Source organism: Dipodomys ordii, unplaced genomic scaffold (assembly GCF_000151885.1).
Source record: "Dipodomys ordii isolate 6190 unplaced genomic scaffold, Dord_2.0 Scaffold201, whole genome shotgun sequence".
Lineage (NCBI taxonomy): Eukaryota > Metazoa > Chordata > Mammalia > Rodentia > Heteromyidae > Dipodomys > Dipodomys ordii.
The window spans coordinates 940881-958770 of NW_012267417.1; the positions used below are offsets into that span (position 1 = coordinate 940881).

General features: G+C 38.0%; 1 protein-coding gene across 1 annotated transcript in view; it reads left to right on the top strand.

The window, feature by feature from the left end:
* The first annotated feature begins 5607 nt into the window (after nucleotides 1–5607).
* The window catches only part of LOC105999796 (chromosome unknown open reading frame, human C9orf3), a 309886-nt gene continuing 297603 nt past the window's right edge, over nucleotides 5608–17890 (top strand). Inside the window, exons 1-2 of the mRNA XM_013034920.1 lie at nucleotides 5608–5658; nucleotides 6219–7173. Of these exons, the coding sequence (XP_012890374.1) occupies nucleotides 6374–7173 (800 nt within the window). The 5' untranslated portion in view covers nucleotides 5608–5658; nucleotides 6219–6373. The remainder of the gene's footprint in view (nucleotides 5659–6218; nucleotides 7174–17890) is intronic.

The window sequence follows — 17890 nt, forward strand, 5'->3', positions numbered from 1 at the left end:
AAAAAGTAACTCTAAGCAAACAATATGGAACAATTAAAAATAAAACTTAGGAGGCAGAGAAGATGTGCCAGGAAAAAAAACGAATTGAAAGAAAGTAGGTGCAACAGTATAAATATCAGGCAAAATGGAATCTTCAGGTGTTTTACTTCAGGAAAAAGCCCATATGTGCACTGGGAGATGTATACAGGAGGTTGGTTTAACATTGTAATAATAAAAAATGTTGAGGTCTTAAAATATCTCTCAATAGGAATGTATACCTAAAATTGCAGTTAAAAAAAATAAATTAGATTTATATGGATCAACATGGCAATATTTCAGAACCCTTGAGTGAAAAATAAGTTGCAGAATAATCTGTTAATGTGAATTTATGAACACAAGTGATATATTTGGACCACTAAGTTTTCTTCTAATTCTGAAATTATTTTACACAAGTTCATAGCAGTAGGCTATGTTTCTATGACGATATGCATTTGTGTATCAGAGGAACTATATCTAGAAACAGTGTATTTCTGCAGGTAAACTGGTTGTCATTAAGAGCCTTTGATGAGATGCATTGTTCATAAACTGCTTTGTTAAATGGAAAACCCTTTGTACAACTACTTAAAGATAATAAAAAACCAGAAAGACCATTTAATGGATCATAAAGAATAAATACATTTGGAATAGAGAAAGCTGTCATTCTCTGGTCAACTAATTTGTAGAATTAAGTAATTTAGCAATTCATAGTGCTTTAGAATAAGCATATATGCAAAAGTTTTCTTTTTCCTTGCTTACAAGATAAAAAATGATGTGGTATAAAGAGGCACAGTGCATATGAGAAGAAAATAGTGAAATGTCTAGAGGAAGATGTTTGTTAAGCAATGACTTTCTGCTAGGATATAGAATGTATGCAAGCCAGATCTGTTCTGTAAGCAAGGAGATATTAAAATCATAACTGCCTTCAGATGTCAATCTCACAAGTATTTATTGGGAACTTTTCCATGTACAAGGTACTTCATTTAACACGGTCATGAACCCAGGAGTGAATCAGGAGTCTCAAAGAGTTTACAGGGCAATGGAGGGTGAAGGTAGCTATGAAACCAGGCCGGATAAGTTAAGGGCCATAAAAGTGAAACATATTTCTTTGTGGCTTAAAAGCAGAATGAAATTGTACTTGAATATGTGTCTCTTCAGAGGCTCTTTCAGTTTCGGTGACTGAAAGTAGCAGAGCAGTTTCTTTTCTGAATTATAACTGTTTATTATTTAGTCTTCTCCCTCCCCTTATGAATGTTGCTATACATTAATCCTTTTGAAGCTGTTCAATGGTGTTACTGAGACAATCACTTAAGCATTTAAAATTCATGCCACATAGCACACTATTTTAGAGGCTGTAATGGTTAACCACTGGAAACTAACTATTGGCTTTCAGAAAATGGGGAGGACTTTCATATGTTATGGCTTGTGACAGAGAATGGAAAAATGCTTCAGTGAGACAGGCTGGCATTTTGAATTGGAGCACAATAATAGCCAAAAGTGCTGAAGTCAACAGACTTCTTAGAAATATGGTTACCATTTGCTGAGAGAGGTCTTTCAAAGTGGCCACAGACACGCGTTTGTAACCACAGTCAGTTAGTTTTTCCCTAAATGTGGGACTGTGACCTCAATTGACGCCAGTGAGAGCTATATGCTTCCAAAGAAAAGAGATTTAGGTCATCCACAAATCCAAGACAAGTAGGAAATAGTTGAATAAGCAACAAATTATAATAGACTTACATATTACACATAATTTAGGTTGCAAGACTTGCAAAGGTGACATTGCTCTCCTGAACCATCTGGGACTGGCTTTACAAATCCTTTTTTCTCCCAAAAGCAATCACAAGAATAGTTATTTAGTCTATACAACTTGAAGAAAATTAAGAAGATAGAGTGAGGATATGGAAGAGTGTCAGAGGTGGCTTTTCACTTGTAACTCGGACAGTGTAAACAACATGGCCAGGAGACCTGGAAATGTATCATCAAATGGGAAAAGTTCTTTAAAAAGAAAAAAGTAATGAGTGAGCTTGGGCAAATTGTTTTACCTCTCTGGGCCTCATTCTTTTTAAAACCAAAACTAAAGGTTTAGATTGAGTAAGCCCTGAATTTTCCAGTTTCAATACTCAGTGAAATGAAGTCCAGTTAACATGAGTAACCAAGGGCTGGAAATGTAGCTAATTGGTAAAACTTGTGACAGCATGACACAAGAAAGAAAAGACAGGAGAGGTGGGATAGACAAGAGGGCCAAATGTAGTTTTTGTTTTAAAGGATGACAGCCCTTATGGGTACTGACATTGAGAATAGGATAGAATTGTTGAGAAACAGAAAATGTTGGCAAGAGAAAAATACCAATTGAAACAAGATCCCAACAGTACAATATATTGATGGAGATGGTTTAGAGGACAATACTTCTTACCTATTTTTGTTGTGTCCTTCCCTGTGGGGGCAATACATTAGCATTACACTCCTAGTCCTACGAGTTTACTTTGATAAATGTTTGGGGGCTTGCTCTGTTCATCTCTTACTCTTTGCTTCTCCACAACACTGACTACCTAGAGTCATTTTCTGTTCTTTCAGCCCTTTAAGTGTTACCTGGGGGAGGCCATGGCCTTCTCTTGAAGCTTTGGACTGATCACTGTTGATCGTCAGTGGACTCATCAATGTGGCCATGTGGGTAAATCTGATTTGGGATTTAGTTTTCAGGTATCCTTGGCTTTCATAGCAAGCCATCCATAATCATGGTAATCTTTCCGTTACCCTTTGTTATGCTACAGTATTTCTGATTCTGTGGGGAGAAGAATGCTATTTGGCTCTTTTAAGACCCAAAAACTGCGATTTAAAAGGATAGAATTAGCTTTATTGAGATTTAGCTTTGTTCTCTCTAAAATTAGCAGAGGGCAATAGTTACAGAGACCTGGAAATACCTTGAGGTATAATTGAGTTTCAGAGATTCAAATCATCTCAATAAAGTAAGGGCCCCAATAATCATGAAAGAGTCAGCAGTCAGCGAATTGGAAAGTTAGAAGGAAAAACTCAAGTGACCTCTGTGAAGAATGTACTGAAGATAACCAAAGTTGCCAGTCCAGATGACAAGCAGTTAAGCATTTAAAATGCACATGAAAACTGGGCATAGTGGTATGTGTCTGTAGTTCTCCTACTTTGGAGGCTGAGACAGGATTCCTTGAATGTAGTAGTTCAGGACCAGACTGAGCAACATAAACCCCATTTCTCAGAAAATGCAAAGACAACTCAAAACTTCATAACATAGTTTAGAAGCAGCAATGGTTAACACTAGAACACTAACAATGACAATAGTTTTGGTATTACACTAGAAAGGGCAGGCCTCTGAGGCAGCACCCCAACATTGTTCTCTGTGACCATAGACTACAGTTGCTGAAAGTACTCTATAGAATAAATTATACAAATTTTCAGAAATAAACGTGAGAATCTACTAAGGTTAGATGATAATGTAGTTATGTCTATACTGACATAAATATAAACTTCTTTTTTCTTCAAATGATAGCCGTTCAGGTATATTATCTCTGTCCCTCTGTCTCTGTCTCTCATATTCTATCTACCTCTGACTCTCTACTTTCAGGGCTTAATTTATGCTTTAAAGAATCCAACAACAAAATACTGAATGCTAGCAGTTCCAAACATCATTGTTCCTCATTACGTAAATAAAGTCAAAGGTTATTATTCATTAGATATTACGTTTAGGAACTTTCATGCAGAGTACATTCTAGCTCATCATTTTTATTACCAGGAGGATTACCAGTTTCTCAACAAAGAAATTTTAAATTATTCTTTGCATATTTTCTCTCTACTACTGTTACATTTAAACTCTTTACCACATACAGTTTGTGGTAGAGAAAATAGGAATCAGGAAAAGATTTTGAGACAATTGCACTTCAGCTTGGGCATGGAGGGAGAATGGGATTTGACAAGTGGGTATGGACTGTGGGAGCCAGGAAGGTGTCAGGTGCAGTGCAAAAGGCAGGATGGCAGTGTCTTGAACAGGTCATCTGGCTAAAGGGCAGGGATACAAAGATAGACTCATCCTCAAGCTGGAAAAATAGTTTTGATCCAGATAGTACAAGACTTCAAGAAGTCACTTTTTTTTTTTTTGGTACCAGTCTTGGGGCTTGAACTCAATGCCTATTGTTGTTCTTGAGTTTTTTCACTCCACTTCTGACTTTTTCATTAGTTAGAGATAAGAGTCTCACAGACTTTTCTGCCCTGGCTGGCTTTGAACTTCAATCCTTAGATGGCAGTCTTGGGAGTAGCTAGCATTTTATATGTGAACCACCAGTGTCTGGCCACATTTTTTTTTTTGGCTTATTTCAGTTATATAAGTTACATGTGCAGTGGTGTCATTGTTACATCTACACACATACTAGATTCCAATCTATTTTACCCTCTGTATCACACAGCCTGAACCCTTCCTCTAAGAAATAGCATCCTCCAACTGGTTTCCTTGTTCAGTTTTTATAGTTGAAAATTATCTATATGGACAACATTAAATCTTTTTTTTTTTTTTTTTGTCGGTCGTGGGGCTTGAGTTCTGGGCTTGGGCTCTATCCCTCAGCTCTTCAGCTCAAGGTATACACTCTACTGCTTGAGCCACAGCGCCACTTCTGGCTTTTTTCTTTTTGCTTATGTGGTGCTGAGGAATCGAACCCAGGGCCTCATGCATGCAAGGCAAGCACTCTACCGCTGAGCCACCTTCCCAGGCCCCATTGAATCTTTTTTTATCCTCTCTGCCCCCCAACCCCTACCCCAAGTATACTCCCCTCCTGCTAGTCCCCACTCAATCACAGTCCGTTTCTCTTCCTTCTATCCAGCTATTGATCATTAGCTTTTGTTGATTTCTATATGCTGCTCTCATATGTACTTGCAATATATTTCTTTTTTTAAAAATTGTTATTGTAAAGGTGATGTCTTGCAATATATTTCAAGGTTGCTCACCAAGGTGCTGCAGTTAAGGTTAAGTGGAAATTTAATGAGGAAATTGCCTGTGGAGATATAGAAACTAAAAATTCAATTGGGCTGGTTGGATTCTGGATGGAAGGGAAATAAAAATATCTAGTAGAAAGTCAAAAGAGAAGTAAGGAGTTAAGCAGAAATAATGAGGAAGGGCTCAATTAAAAAGCCAAGCAATGTTTTCCAGTTGATAACCCAACACCTGAAAATAAGGAATACAAAAGTCATTTTAAATATACCTACTCTGTCAGGTTTTAATTTCTTTTCTCTTGCCATATCTTTTTTATTTTTGCTAAGAGAAAAGAAAGGAACAGCATAAAAATTTTTTTTAATCAGGAACTGAAATAATTTCAAATACTTTTTCTTTTAGCTGTATTGCTATTGTGTAATAAGAATACATTTGATTCAGAACATTTATGAAGAACTTGTACATTTTATTACAACATCTGTTTCTACATTTTAATCTCTTTCCTTCCTTTTATAGGTATTTGCATACTTTTTTTTCCAAATGAGAAGACCTTTTGTTTGCCACAAGAAGGCTATTATCCAGAATGTTAATGGATTTTCAGCTATTAAGATGTAATGATATACCTTGAGTATTTAACTATAAATTTGAAAAATCTCCATGAACAATCTCAAAGGAATACTTAGAATGCACTCTTGGTAAATTGGCTCATTTTTCCCGTAATTTACTAGAAGTGCTGATATGAGAGCAATGGTAATGTGAAAAGTACATTAATCCCTGGAGTTACATTGTATGTATTAAATTATTACTCTCAAAGAATAAAATGTATGAGTCCATTTAGCCCTCATTCACACTTGTTACTTAGAATCACAGTAGAGAAACAATCACTTATCTTTGATGTACAAAATTAGAAATGATACATTTAATATCTTTTGAAACAAGAGGCACAATGATGCCAGGTTACAATTTTGCATAACAATTGTGCTCTTCCAAAACAAGGACTATTCTAGTTAGGAGCATGATTTTTCTAGCTTTGTGGAAGTCTGTTTCATCCACTGGTAATTGAAATATTTTTAGAATTCCGTAGTGCAGCTTTTTTTCATGTCAGTCAAAAAGATTAGTGTGCCTTTTAGCCATGGGTATCTCCTGCATGGGGGATGATTAAGGATGGTTGTAAACTTGTAGCAGTAGCTGCCGTTGCAGGAGCACTAGGATTGTATTTGGAATTTTATCTAATTGTATTTTTTTTCTTTGCCAGGGGAATGAAAGTTATGGAATCCTAATTTGTGACATCATCAGGTTTTGTTTTTTGGTTTTGTTTTTTTTGTAAGCAGACATTTATAATTCTCGAAGAATAAATCAAAAAGGAAGCCCCATCTACGATTTCAGCAAAACTCTTAAAGAACCAACTACATGATGGACATAAAGTTGGACCCTTCCAGAGATGATCTGCCTCTCATGGCCAACACCAACCACATACTTGTGAAACATTATGTGCTAGATTTAGATGTGGATTTTGAATGTCAAGTCATTGAGGGCACCATAGTGCTTTTCTTTGAGGATGGAAACAGACTGAAGCAATGGAGTCGATCCTGTAAGGAAACCTGCCAAATGGAGTCAAATGAAGCCTGCACATTAAGGACACCTGAACCCTGCCATATTCCTGTGACAAATGCAAGGTCTTCTTCATCTAAAATGGGATATAATAATTTTGCAATCTGTGGTAAAGGTGATAAAGATATTTCTGATAAAGATGGTAACCATGACAACCAGGAACAGGCTTCTGGGATCTCTATCTCAAAGTATTCCTGTGACACAGAGAATCATGGGAGAGAGGAATTTTTGCTAGTGTTGGACTGCTGTGATTTATCTGTGTTAAAGGTCGAGGAGGTGGATGTTGCTGCTGTGCCAGGTATTGAAAAATTTACAAGGTCTCCCAAGCTCACGGTTATTTCTGAGGAGCTCAGGAATGAGATGGTTCATGAGCTTGTGACTCTGCCTGCAGATCATTGGAGGGAGCAGTTAGATTATTTTGCTCGCTGCAGCCAGGCTCCTAGCTGTGGGGAACTCATCTTTGACACTGACACTTGGAGTTTACGGATCAGGAAGACAGGAGCTCAGACAGCTACTGACTTTCCTCATGCCATCAGGATATGGTATAAAACCAAACCCGAGGGGCGATCAGTTACTTGGACCTCAGACCAGTGTGGCAGGTAGGTTATCTGAGTGCTCCACAGCCCCACTAAATCTTATACTTCAAGGATGCTTTCAGATAAGGGGCAAAGTCTATGGAGATGCTCCTGTTTATTCTGTGGCATTATCCAGATAACCTCAAATGCTTAGGCCCTCAGAAAGGAAGATAAATTCCTAGGCATGTTGTACCTTTAATAGGATTACCTACTGTAAGTCAGGATGAAAAGATTACTTGATTAAGCTCCTGTTTTTCTGAGTTAGTAGATTGAAAAGCAAGTTTAATGATGAAATCCTGAGCGTGGTTCTTGATTGAGATCACTGCTAGTGATTTCCAGTTTTATTGATGGGAGTGATATGTCTCTGAGCAAATACTTTCTTTAAATTCATAGCCCCCTTGAGAGAGTAAATGGCTGTGAAGTTGGATAGGTATGAAACAAGGCAAAGTGCTTTCAAATAAGGTCAGCTCTGCTTTGTTACTGTACCTGTATCCTAGTGGCTATACTTCCTTGGGGCTTTGTCACTTATTATATAAACGCAAAGCTCCTAAGAGATCTGTTTCTGAGGAGTGAAATGATTCGTCCTGCTGAGACTGCACACTGCTTTCTTGGGCTGTGACTCTTGGCATATGGTCCCAGGAAGACCCCACTATTCACTGTGTATAGAAGTTGAGACATTGTTTTCCAGGGGAGCCACTTGTCCTCTTTGTATTGTTTTGCTTCAAATAGCTGTCCCGTTTTGTAGAATTTGAGAATTTCTAAATTAAACTGTATTGGTTCTTCATTATTTAACCTACTTATTTGTAACAATGTGCTACAAGTCACTGCTGTAATAATTACAGAGCTTGGCTGGGAGAAAATGTTGATCTTTGCTAGCTGCCTTTGAGCTTTGTTTGTAGCATTGGACTCCTTTAATTGAAGCAATGGTCTCTGGTAATTGCTTATGTCTCCTCTCTTCCTTAACCCATCCCTGAAAAATCTGTTAAGAGTATTTTTTTGGTTGTTGTTTGTGTTAAGCATAACTTTTACACTGAGCTCTAATTATCTCATTCTTTGCCTCTAATCTTATCTCTTGTTCTGGTTTCCAGCCCTCTCAGAGTGAGTTCTTTTTCTCTTTTTCTGCTAGAGTTTGAGGCAGCCTTTGAGAAGTTGCAGGGTTGGTATAAACTTCCATCTGTACAAAAGCATAGTACTTTATTTCTAGAATAATTTATTGAATGTTCTTTGAAGACTGAGGAAAAGAAACAGGTGTTCTTATTGTATCTTTTAAATTATTAAAAATAAGATTTGCAATAAGATTTAACCATGTAATGTCTCTGGATATTTAATTAGGAAATTGTAGTTTTATACTCCCAGACATTTTATTTCTGAACTAGAATAATGGGGGGGAGGCAGTATTCAGAAGCAATATTAATGGTTCAAACATGATTTTCTCTCCTCTAAGTGCCTACTACAAAGAAATACATTAAATTTCTGAATTAAATTACATGTAAATGTATTGAGTAGAAATGACAAATGCTGGTTCTATAAAGAAACTAAAAAAGTTCTTGAGCACAGTTTGGTCCTCCGAAGATTGACATTATGGACTTGATATGTCTTTTTCAGATGGTTCAATAAAATGCCTGAACACAAAAGAAGTTGATATTTGACTCTTGGAAATTTGTGATATATTAGTGTTTCAATATCATTTATACAATGTTAAGTGGGTAATAAATGCTAACTTAAAAAGAATCCTAGAAAGATGTTTTCTTCCCTCTCTCCCACCCTTTTCTGGTAAGGAACAGCATTTATTATAGTTAAGATAATCTTCCGTAATGACCAGAGAGTTTTGCTAAGCTCCCCTGTGTACTTAACAATAACTCTAGGGCTGGGAAGAGTGCTTGCCTCGCATGCCTGAGGCCCTAGGTTCGATTCCTAGCACCACATAAGCAGAAAAAGCTGGAAGTAGTGCTATGGCTCAAGTGGTAGAGCACTAGTCTTGAGCTGAAGAGCTGAGGGACAGCACCCAGGCCCAGAGTTCAGGCCCACAACTGACAAAAAATTAAAAAAAAAAGAAAAAAAGAATAACTCTAAGCATGTACAGGTAACTGAGTAGATATTTTAAGAACTTTAAAGATTATGTCCCTTAGTAATGTGAGTGAAAAGTAAATTGTCAGATATGTGATATTTTGTGACTATCATTGTGTGAAAATTAAAATTCCATAATTGTGTGAAAAATTTAATTAGATAGAGCTTATTTTCTATATGGTACAGAGTCTGCACTTATGACAAGTGAAATAGCTATTATTTATTTACCCTTGAATGGAACGATACTAATGTAAACTTATGGCCTGAGTGGGAAGCTTTTTATCTCCATTTATGGGTAGGAAAATTAAATAAAGTGACAGGAAGTTCCCAGAAAAATCTATGGCTTAATTGTGCAACTTTTCATCATTACCATAGCATCTATTGTATACAAAGTTTTTAAGGACATTTAGAAATTAATGAATTATACTAGCTTTCAATAAATTCTTAATTTAAAAGTGGAGTTAGATATAAATTCAAGGAAACCTTGAAACTAATCTTTCAAATTCCATTAGTGTTTTTTCTTTATCCTACCCTCACCCTACTGCAATAAAGAATAAAACTTAAATATGTTTTGATAATAAATAATTGTTTAGGAGGTCAGATGATCCCAGGATGAAGTACAAAATGTGACACAGTCTGATTATTCTAAATGTATTAACATCCTCTCTGAAGAAAAGGTGAGAGAAAAGGTGCTGTCCTAAATAGCTTTGTTTTTGTTTTCCTTTTACGGTACTAGGAATCAAAGCCAGAGCCTGGCACATGCTGAGCAAGCATTCTGTCACTGAGCAACACTCCTAAGATGACCTAAGTAAACTTTATGATTGCCTGGTATCTTAAGACTGCAGGTAAAAGGAAGTGTTTATAAGTATTACAGTGTGGTTAATAAAATGGTTTCTCATGGAGATACAGGTTAACAATTCTGATGTGTGTGTGCACGTGCTAGCATTGAGCAATTAAGTAAATAGATGGTGGAAAGTTTGAACCAGGCTTCTCACTGCTGAAGTGTGGAGTTACAAATAAGCAAGGGGGTATAAGTTAGAATGACATATAAGATTAAGATTTGAAGATATTACTGTGAATTCATGTTTAATTCAATATAGATATGAATTTCATGTAGAAATAACTATAGGTATGTGTGTTTCCAAGGGCCAGTATATATACCTACATATATACACACGTATATGTGTGCATATGTGCGAATATTACTTGTCAGCTGGCAGGTCTAGAAACAATGAGCACACAAGCCCTCAGATCATAATTTCTATTACCATTCTCCAATAAAAGGAACAATGGTCTCTTAGAGAAATGGCTACTATGGGGGCAAGAATACACAAAGTGAGCCTGGGCCATCTTAAATTGTCATTCAAACAGCAGCCAAAACCCACAATGGGGTATGCTTGGGGAGGGCAGGCAGTCATGAAAGAGCATTTGATAGTCAAAGCTGAATAACAAAATACATAAAGTAGCATTGAATGATAACCCAAAGTATAAAGTAAATATTCAGGAATCAAAACTGATAAATCCCTCGATAAATCACCAGGTGTGGAAAAATAGATAAGTCCATGCACAGAAGTGTTCCAAATATATAATATATATTAATTATATAATATAACATAAATGATACAGTAATAATATACTGTCCTTGAGAAGGGATATGGAATGTGAACTATACATGAATCCTAAATAATGTGGTATGGAAAGGGAAAAAAGAACTTTTATGCTGAGGAAGTTTGACAGTTCTACCTCAGCACAATGGTCAAGTTCAAAAACAAGGACACAGGATGACCCATTGCAACAATGAGACTCACAAGACACTGTTGGAAATGAACTTTACAACTTGGAGGGGGGGAGGGGCTGGAGGAGGTGGGAGAGGAAAGGGATAGTAGGAGAAATACAAAGGAGGGGGTAGCAATGCTCGATAAGAAATGTACTCATTACCTTACTCATGTAACTGTAGCCCCTCTGTACAGGGGGCTTTACAGCATCTTTACAATAAAATTTTTAGAAAAGATAAAAAAATAATAGAGAAAAGTCATGCTGAAAGTATGAATCCTTAGTATGTAATGATTTTTTTAAAATGATGTCTCTAGTCTTTTCCCCAAATTCACTTGAATTCTGAGAAAATCATCAACAAAAGATTAGCTGAGGGACATTTGACTCAATGCTTTGATCAATTGAAATGTTTAAGGTCATAAATAAACAAGAAGTGCCTAGGCAACTGTCAAAGATAAGAGGGGCCTGTCATATTACCCAGAAGAAATACGGTAGCTGGGCCCAATTACCTGTAGTCCCTGCAATTGAGAGTCTGAGGCAAGAGGAGGCTAGCTTGAAGCCAATCTATGCTACACTGAGGGTCTCTCTGTCTGTCTGTCTGTCTATCTATCTATCTATCTCTATCTGGTGTCAGTAACCAAGAAAGAATATGAAGTACAAATAAGAAAATCTGAATAAAGTATGCATGCACATTTCAATAATTGTGGCATATATAAGGTGGTATTAGGGAGAAGGTTTGGGGTATATGAGAACTTTGTTTTTTTTTTTTAATTTAAAAACATTCTCAAATGCTTTAAAATTCCTATTTGTAAGATCTGCCCTCCGACTTTTACCAAGTGGAGTATTCTCTGGAGAAGAATTGAGAATTAAATTATTCTTCTAATTTTTTTTCTCCTTATTATCTAGTTCTAAAGTGAACTGAAATTTGGAAAAAAGACCCGACAGTTACCTGTCTTAGCTTAGCCCCTTTGGGGTTAAGCCAGCTCTTGAGCCTAAGTGTCCTCTTCAGATACTGGACTCCGGGTGATTTTTTTTTTTTTTTTGGTCAGTTGTGGGGCTTGAACTCTGGGCCTGGGCACTGTCCTTAGCTCTTCAGCTCAAGGCTCTACCACTTGAGCCACAGTGCCACTTCTGGTTTTCTGGTGGTTAATTGGAGATGATTCTCCTGGACTTTCCTGCCCGGGCTGGCTTTGAACTGTGGTCCTCAGATATCAGCCTCCTGAGTAGTAGCTAGGATTACAGGTGTGAGCCACTGTTGCCTGGCTTGGGTGACATTTAAGAGTGATGGATGGAGGGAACACATATATGACAATTGAATAAACATGCTTCTTGTAAAAGATGCTTACTTTTATATGCTGTATACATGTGTGTGTCCTTTAAAACTATTTTGATGACTTCAGCAATCGGGCCAAGCATGTATAAAGGTACTCTTGAAGAGCTAGAAAAGAGAAGGACTTAATATCTTTTTGATTGTAGATCCTCTATATGGTCAAGGGGGAAAATTATAGAGATTTTTATTTGAAATTTGTACAGTTTCTTCATTGGTCTTGCATTTATTTATTTTTTCCTACTGAATAAAATGTCATTTATAATCCATGCATTCCTCTGGTAACCCATTCCCTCTTCCCTTAGGATTAAGATGATAGTTGGGGAAGTAGCCAACTGGTATGGGAATCTGGGCTTAGCTGATGACATCACTGAATGAGAATTGAATGCAGGGGAAATTTGGTTCAATATAGGAAATTTATTCTTAAACGTATTTGAATTGCTATTCAAGATAAGAACACTAACTGGAAAAAATAATACTGTTAAATAATACACTGCTAAGTTTGATGTTAAAATTTTAGCTTTTTTGGAACAGTGTGATGGTTCTTTGTTCTGGATAAGACCTGATGAAGTTGACAAAATACTATCTTTTAACTATTTATTGGTGCCAGTACTGGGGTTTGAATTCAGGGCCTCATTCTCTAGTTTGGCTTTTTCACTGAAGTTGGTGCTCTACCACTTGAGTCACACATCAACTCCTGGCTTTTTAATGGTTAATTGGAGATAAGGAGCTCATGGACTTTTCTTTCTGGACTGGCTTTGAACCCTGATCCTCAGATCTCAGACTCCTGAGTAGTTGATATTATAGTCATGAGCCACCAGCACCCAGCCAAAACACTGCTTTTTTTCTAGTGTGTTAACTGCTTAGCTGTTGAACCAAGAAAGAAAGCTGTGTGCTTTTGGAATATTTTCTTTTTTTTTTTTTTTGGTCAGTCGTGGAGCCTGAACTCTGGGCCTGAACACTGTCCCTCTTCAGCTCAAGGCTAGCACTCTACCACTTGTGCCACAGCGCCACACCCAGCTTTTTCTGCTTATGTGGTGCTGAGGAATTGAACCCAGGGCCTCATGCATAACAAGGCAAGCACTCTACCATTGAGCCACCTTCCCAGCCCCTTTTGGAATATTTTTAATTAGATATCAAAACCATATGACACATGTGCCTACTGCCTCATCACTGAATTAGGTCCATTGTTTTATATCTCACTATAAAGGAAAGGCTTTTTTGTTTGTTCTGTTTTTGGGGTTCATTTATTGGCAGTACTGGAGATTAAATTGGGAGCCTCACACTTGAGAGGTAGATGCTTTACTACTGACCCATACCTCCAGCCCCTTTTTTGTGTTGGTTATTTTCAAAGTAGGGTTTCATGCTATGCTTGTGCCGGCTTGGGCTGCAATCTTCTTACCTATGTTGCTGAGGATGACTGGTACATGTCACTATGTCCAGTCATTGTGCTTCTCATGTAGCTGGATAATAGGCATACACCACCACTACCACCACCACCACACCTAATCATTGATTGAGGTGGAATCCCAAGAACATTTTATCCAAGCTGGCCTCAAATCATGATCCCTCAAACTTCTAGCTTATCAAATAGCTAGGATTACAGACCGGAGCCACCATTACTGGCTAAAGGAAAGCTGTTTTGGTTTGTTTCTTTTTGTTTATTTGTTTTTATGCCAGTCTGGAACTTGAATTCAGGGCCTGGGTGCCATCCCTGAGGGGCTTTTTAGGGGGGTCAAAGCTAGTGCTCTACTACTTGAACCAAAGCTCAAATCCATTTCTAGATTATTGGTGATTAATTAGAGATGAGAGTCTCATAGACTTCCCTGCCTATGCTGGCTTGATTCTTAGATTTCACCCTCCTGAGTAGCCAGGACTACAGGTCTGAGCCACTGGAACCTGGACTTAAAGGAAAAATTTAAAATAGAAAGAATACCAGATGATCTCACAGAAGAGATTTTAGTTCTTAAAAAATTAACATTTCTAGGACAAGGGGGGATGGCTCAAATGGTGAAACACAAATGGAGGCCCCGAGTTTAGTCCTGAATACAATTTTTTTTCTGCAATTAGTATGCTTTTTTCCTCTCATACTTATTTCAAGACACCAATACAAAATTCATGTGATTAGTTCTATGATACCACCCTATGACTACAAAGAAGCCAATAATGTGCAAAAAGCTTCACATTTTAGCTTCCTTCTTCCACAAACCACTTCCTAGGATCTCAATTGAAATGCCAAGGGAGCAAAAATAACCATGGACTGGAACAGGTAACCAAAATGAGCAACCAAACAAAAAGTGAAGAGCCAGACATCAGCAGAAAAAAACAAATGACAGCAGACTGTATAATGAAGATGGCATAGGTAGAGAAGAACTGGAAATTGAGAGCCAAGAGACTTGAATCATATTTTCATCTATGCTGCTAACTAGCTGAGTAAGTTTATACCAGTTGTTTTATATCTTGGAGCTTAATTTCCTTGTATAAATGGAAAAGATTCCATTAAAGCATCTTAACATGATTTCTGCACATATTACTTTGTATCTATGAGGGAGTTCCAGAAGAAAAATACTGTCTTTGCTTTTATTACCAGTTTGCCTTTTCATACAAAAACAAAACAAACAAACAAAAAACCTAACTCCTTGATAAAATTCACCTTGGTGAATTTGTGACTTAGAGACTCTTTCAGTCCTGTCCATTCCATGCAACCTTCTATTTGGAACTTCTATCTCATCTGTTGATGAACTGTGATTTTCATAATGGAGTCATGAAATGGAGTGATAGTAAAAAAAAAGAAGTGTGTGTGGGGGAGAGTATGAATCACAGTCAATGGAATTACAGTTTTAATCCTAGTTCTTGGTTTTTGTGACACAATAAAGCAAAGGTTTGCTCACTATATTGGAGACTGTAACCTGGTTTAATGAGAACCTGGTATGGCCCCTGCAGGCTCATCATCTACCCACTTCTGGCAGAGTGCTCACCAGTCACTGAACTGTGACCATTGAAGGTCTGAAAAGAGTAACGATGGAAAGTAGTGGAATTTACAGCCTTTTAAAAATAGGGGGAAAAAACACACCAAAAACCCTTTTTCCAGACTCTGGAAAGGCAAATATATATAGTAGTCAACTGAAGAGATAAAATACATGGTTCTACTCAGTGCTCTACAAATTATTCTTAATGGATGACTCAAGATGACTGGATATCCACATGTAGAAGACTGAAACTAGACCCCATATTTCACCCTGTATAAAAATCAACTCAGCCGGGTGCCGGTGGCTCATGCCTGTAATCCTAGCTACTGAGGAGGCTGAGAGCTGAGGATCGAGGTTCAAAGCCAGCCTGGGCAGGAAAGTTCATGAGACATTAGAAAACTGGAAGTGGCGCTGTGGCTCAAGCGGTAGAGCTCTTGCCTTGAGCTGAAGAGCACAGGGATAGCACCCAAGCCCAGAGTTCAAGCCCCATGACCAACCCCCCCCCCCAAAATCAATTCAAAAGATCAAAGTCCTGAAATTTTGAAAGTACTGCAGTACTGGCAAAATACTTCAAAAAAAAAAAAAAAGCTTTCTGAGTAGGACTCCAGTTCTTGCGCAGGAAATAGAATCGACTAATGGGGTTGCATCAGATTGAAAACCTACTGCTCAGCATATGAAAATACTACCCCATTGAAGAGAGAGCTCTCAGCACAGGAGAGATCTTTGTAAGCTGCACATCACAGGTGGGTTTAACACTAAGCATCTGTAGAGAGCTAAAAAAAAACACCAAAGGAGCAAATAGCCAAATTAACAATTTGGCAAACAAATACACACTTCTTGAGGAAGTACAAATGGTCAAATAAATAAATATCTGATATCCTTGTCTATAAAGGAACTGTAAGCCAAAATGGTATTAAAATTCAATTTCATCCTAATCAAAATCACTATCAATAAAAAAAAATCAACAGCTAGATGCTATCCATTGCTCAAGCCTATAATCCTAGCTACTTGGAAGGAGAGGCAGAGATGAGGGAATTGTAGTTTGAGGCTAGCCTGCGCAAAAAGTTCCCAAGACTACTTTGGTCAGTGGCTGGGTGTGGTGGTAAGTACCTGTTATCCCAGTTATGGGGGAGGAGGGAGGGTTCAGGGGAAGGTGGGTGCAATGGTATATGCCTTTTCCCAGTGACACAGGGAACAAAAGTAGGAGAATTACAGCTCAGAGTGCTCTTATATAAATGCAAGACTTCACCTTGAAAATAACCAATGGAAAGTAGGACTGAAGGCATAATTCAAGTGGTAGAATGCCTGCATAGTAAGCACAAGACCCTAAATTCAGTCCTCATTATACTCAAAAACAATAACAAAAAAAATACAAAGATAGGCAGGGTGGACCCCTTAAATATTATTGTTGGGAATGTAAATTAATGCAGCCACTGTGGAAGTCAGTCTGGAGGTTTCTCCCACATAACCTCATCCTGCTATACTCCTGGGCATGCAGCCTTAGAAACATGTCAGTGTAGTGGCGCTGTAGCTCAAGTGGTAGAGCGCTCGCCTTGAGCTGAAGTGTTCAGGGACAGTGCCCAAGCCCAGAGTTCAAGCCCCACGACCGACAAAAAAAAACATTCAGTGTAAAAGTGATGTCTGCACACCCCTATTTATTACAGCACTGTTAACAATAGTCAAGATATGCAATCAGCCTAGGTATGCAGCAACTCTAAATGGATATGAAAATCTGGTATATATACATAATGGAGTATTATTCAGCAATAAAAAAGAATGCACTTATGTCATTTGCAGGAAAATGGATGGAAGTTAAGCAAAATAAGCAAGACAGATGTATTTCACATGTTTTCTTTCATATTTAGAGTCTGGACCCCCCAAAAACGTGAATATGAAAGGGAAGGAGACCAGTGGGAAAAGTGAAAGGAGAGGGTATGAGGAGGGGGAGATGACCAAGTACAGTATGGAAGTAGAGTAATTAAAAAAACCCATTAAAATTGTAAAAGAAAGGGAAAGGGGAACTTTGAAGGACTTGGAAGGGTTGAATATGATCAAAGTACATTATATGCACATATGGAAATATCACACTGAAACCTTGTTAACTAAAATATGCCAATAAAATTTGAGGTGTGCACACGTGTACATGCACATACACACACACACACACACACAGGTGACTGAAGCACATCAGAATTAATTGACTTCTTACCTTAGAAGACTCATTAGTGTGTCTTGTTACTTTGACCACTCTTAAAACACAGATATAGGGACTGGGAAGTTGGCTTAGTGGTAGAGTGCTTGCCTCGCATGCATGAGGCCCTGGGTTTGATTCTTCAGCACCACATAAGCAGAAAAGCCGGAAGTAGCGCTGTGGCTCAAGTGGTAGGGGCTAGCCTTGAGCCCCCAAGACCAACCCCCCTACTCCCCCAAAAAAACACAGATAAGAACTAGAAGCTGAGTAAGAGCTGATCTAATAGTTTTTTTCCTCAGTTTTGGAGGTTCTTTTTTTTTTTTTTTGGGTCCGGTCGTGGGGCCTGAACTCTGGGCCTGGGCGCTGTCCCTCAGCTCTTCAGCTCAAGGCTAGCGCTCTACCACTTGAGCCACA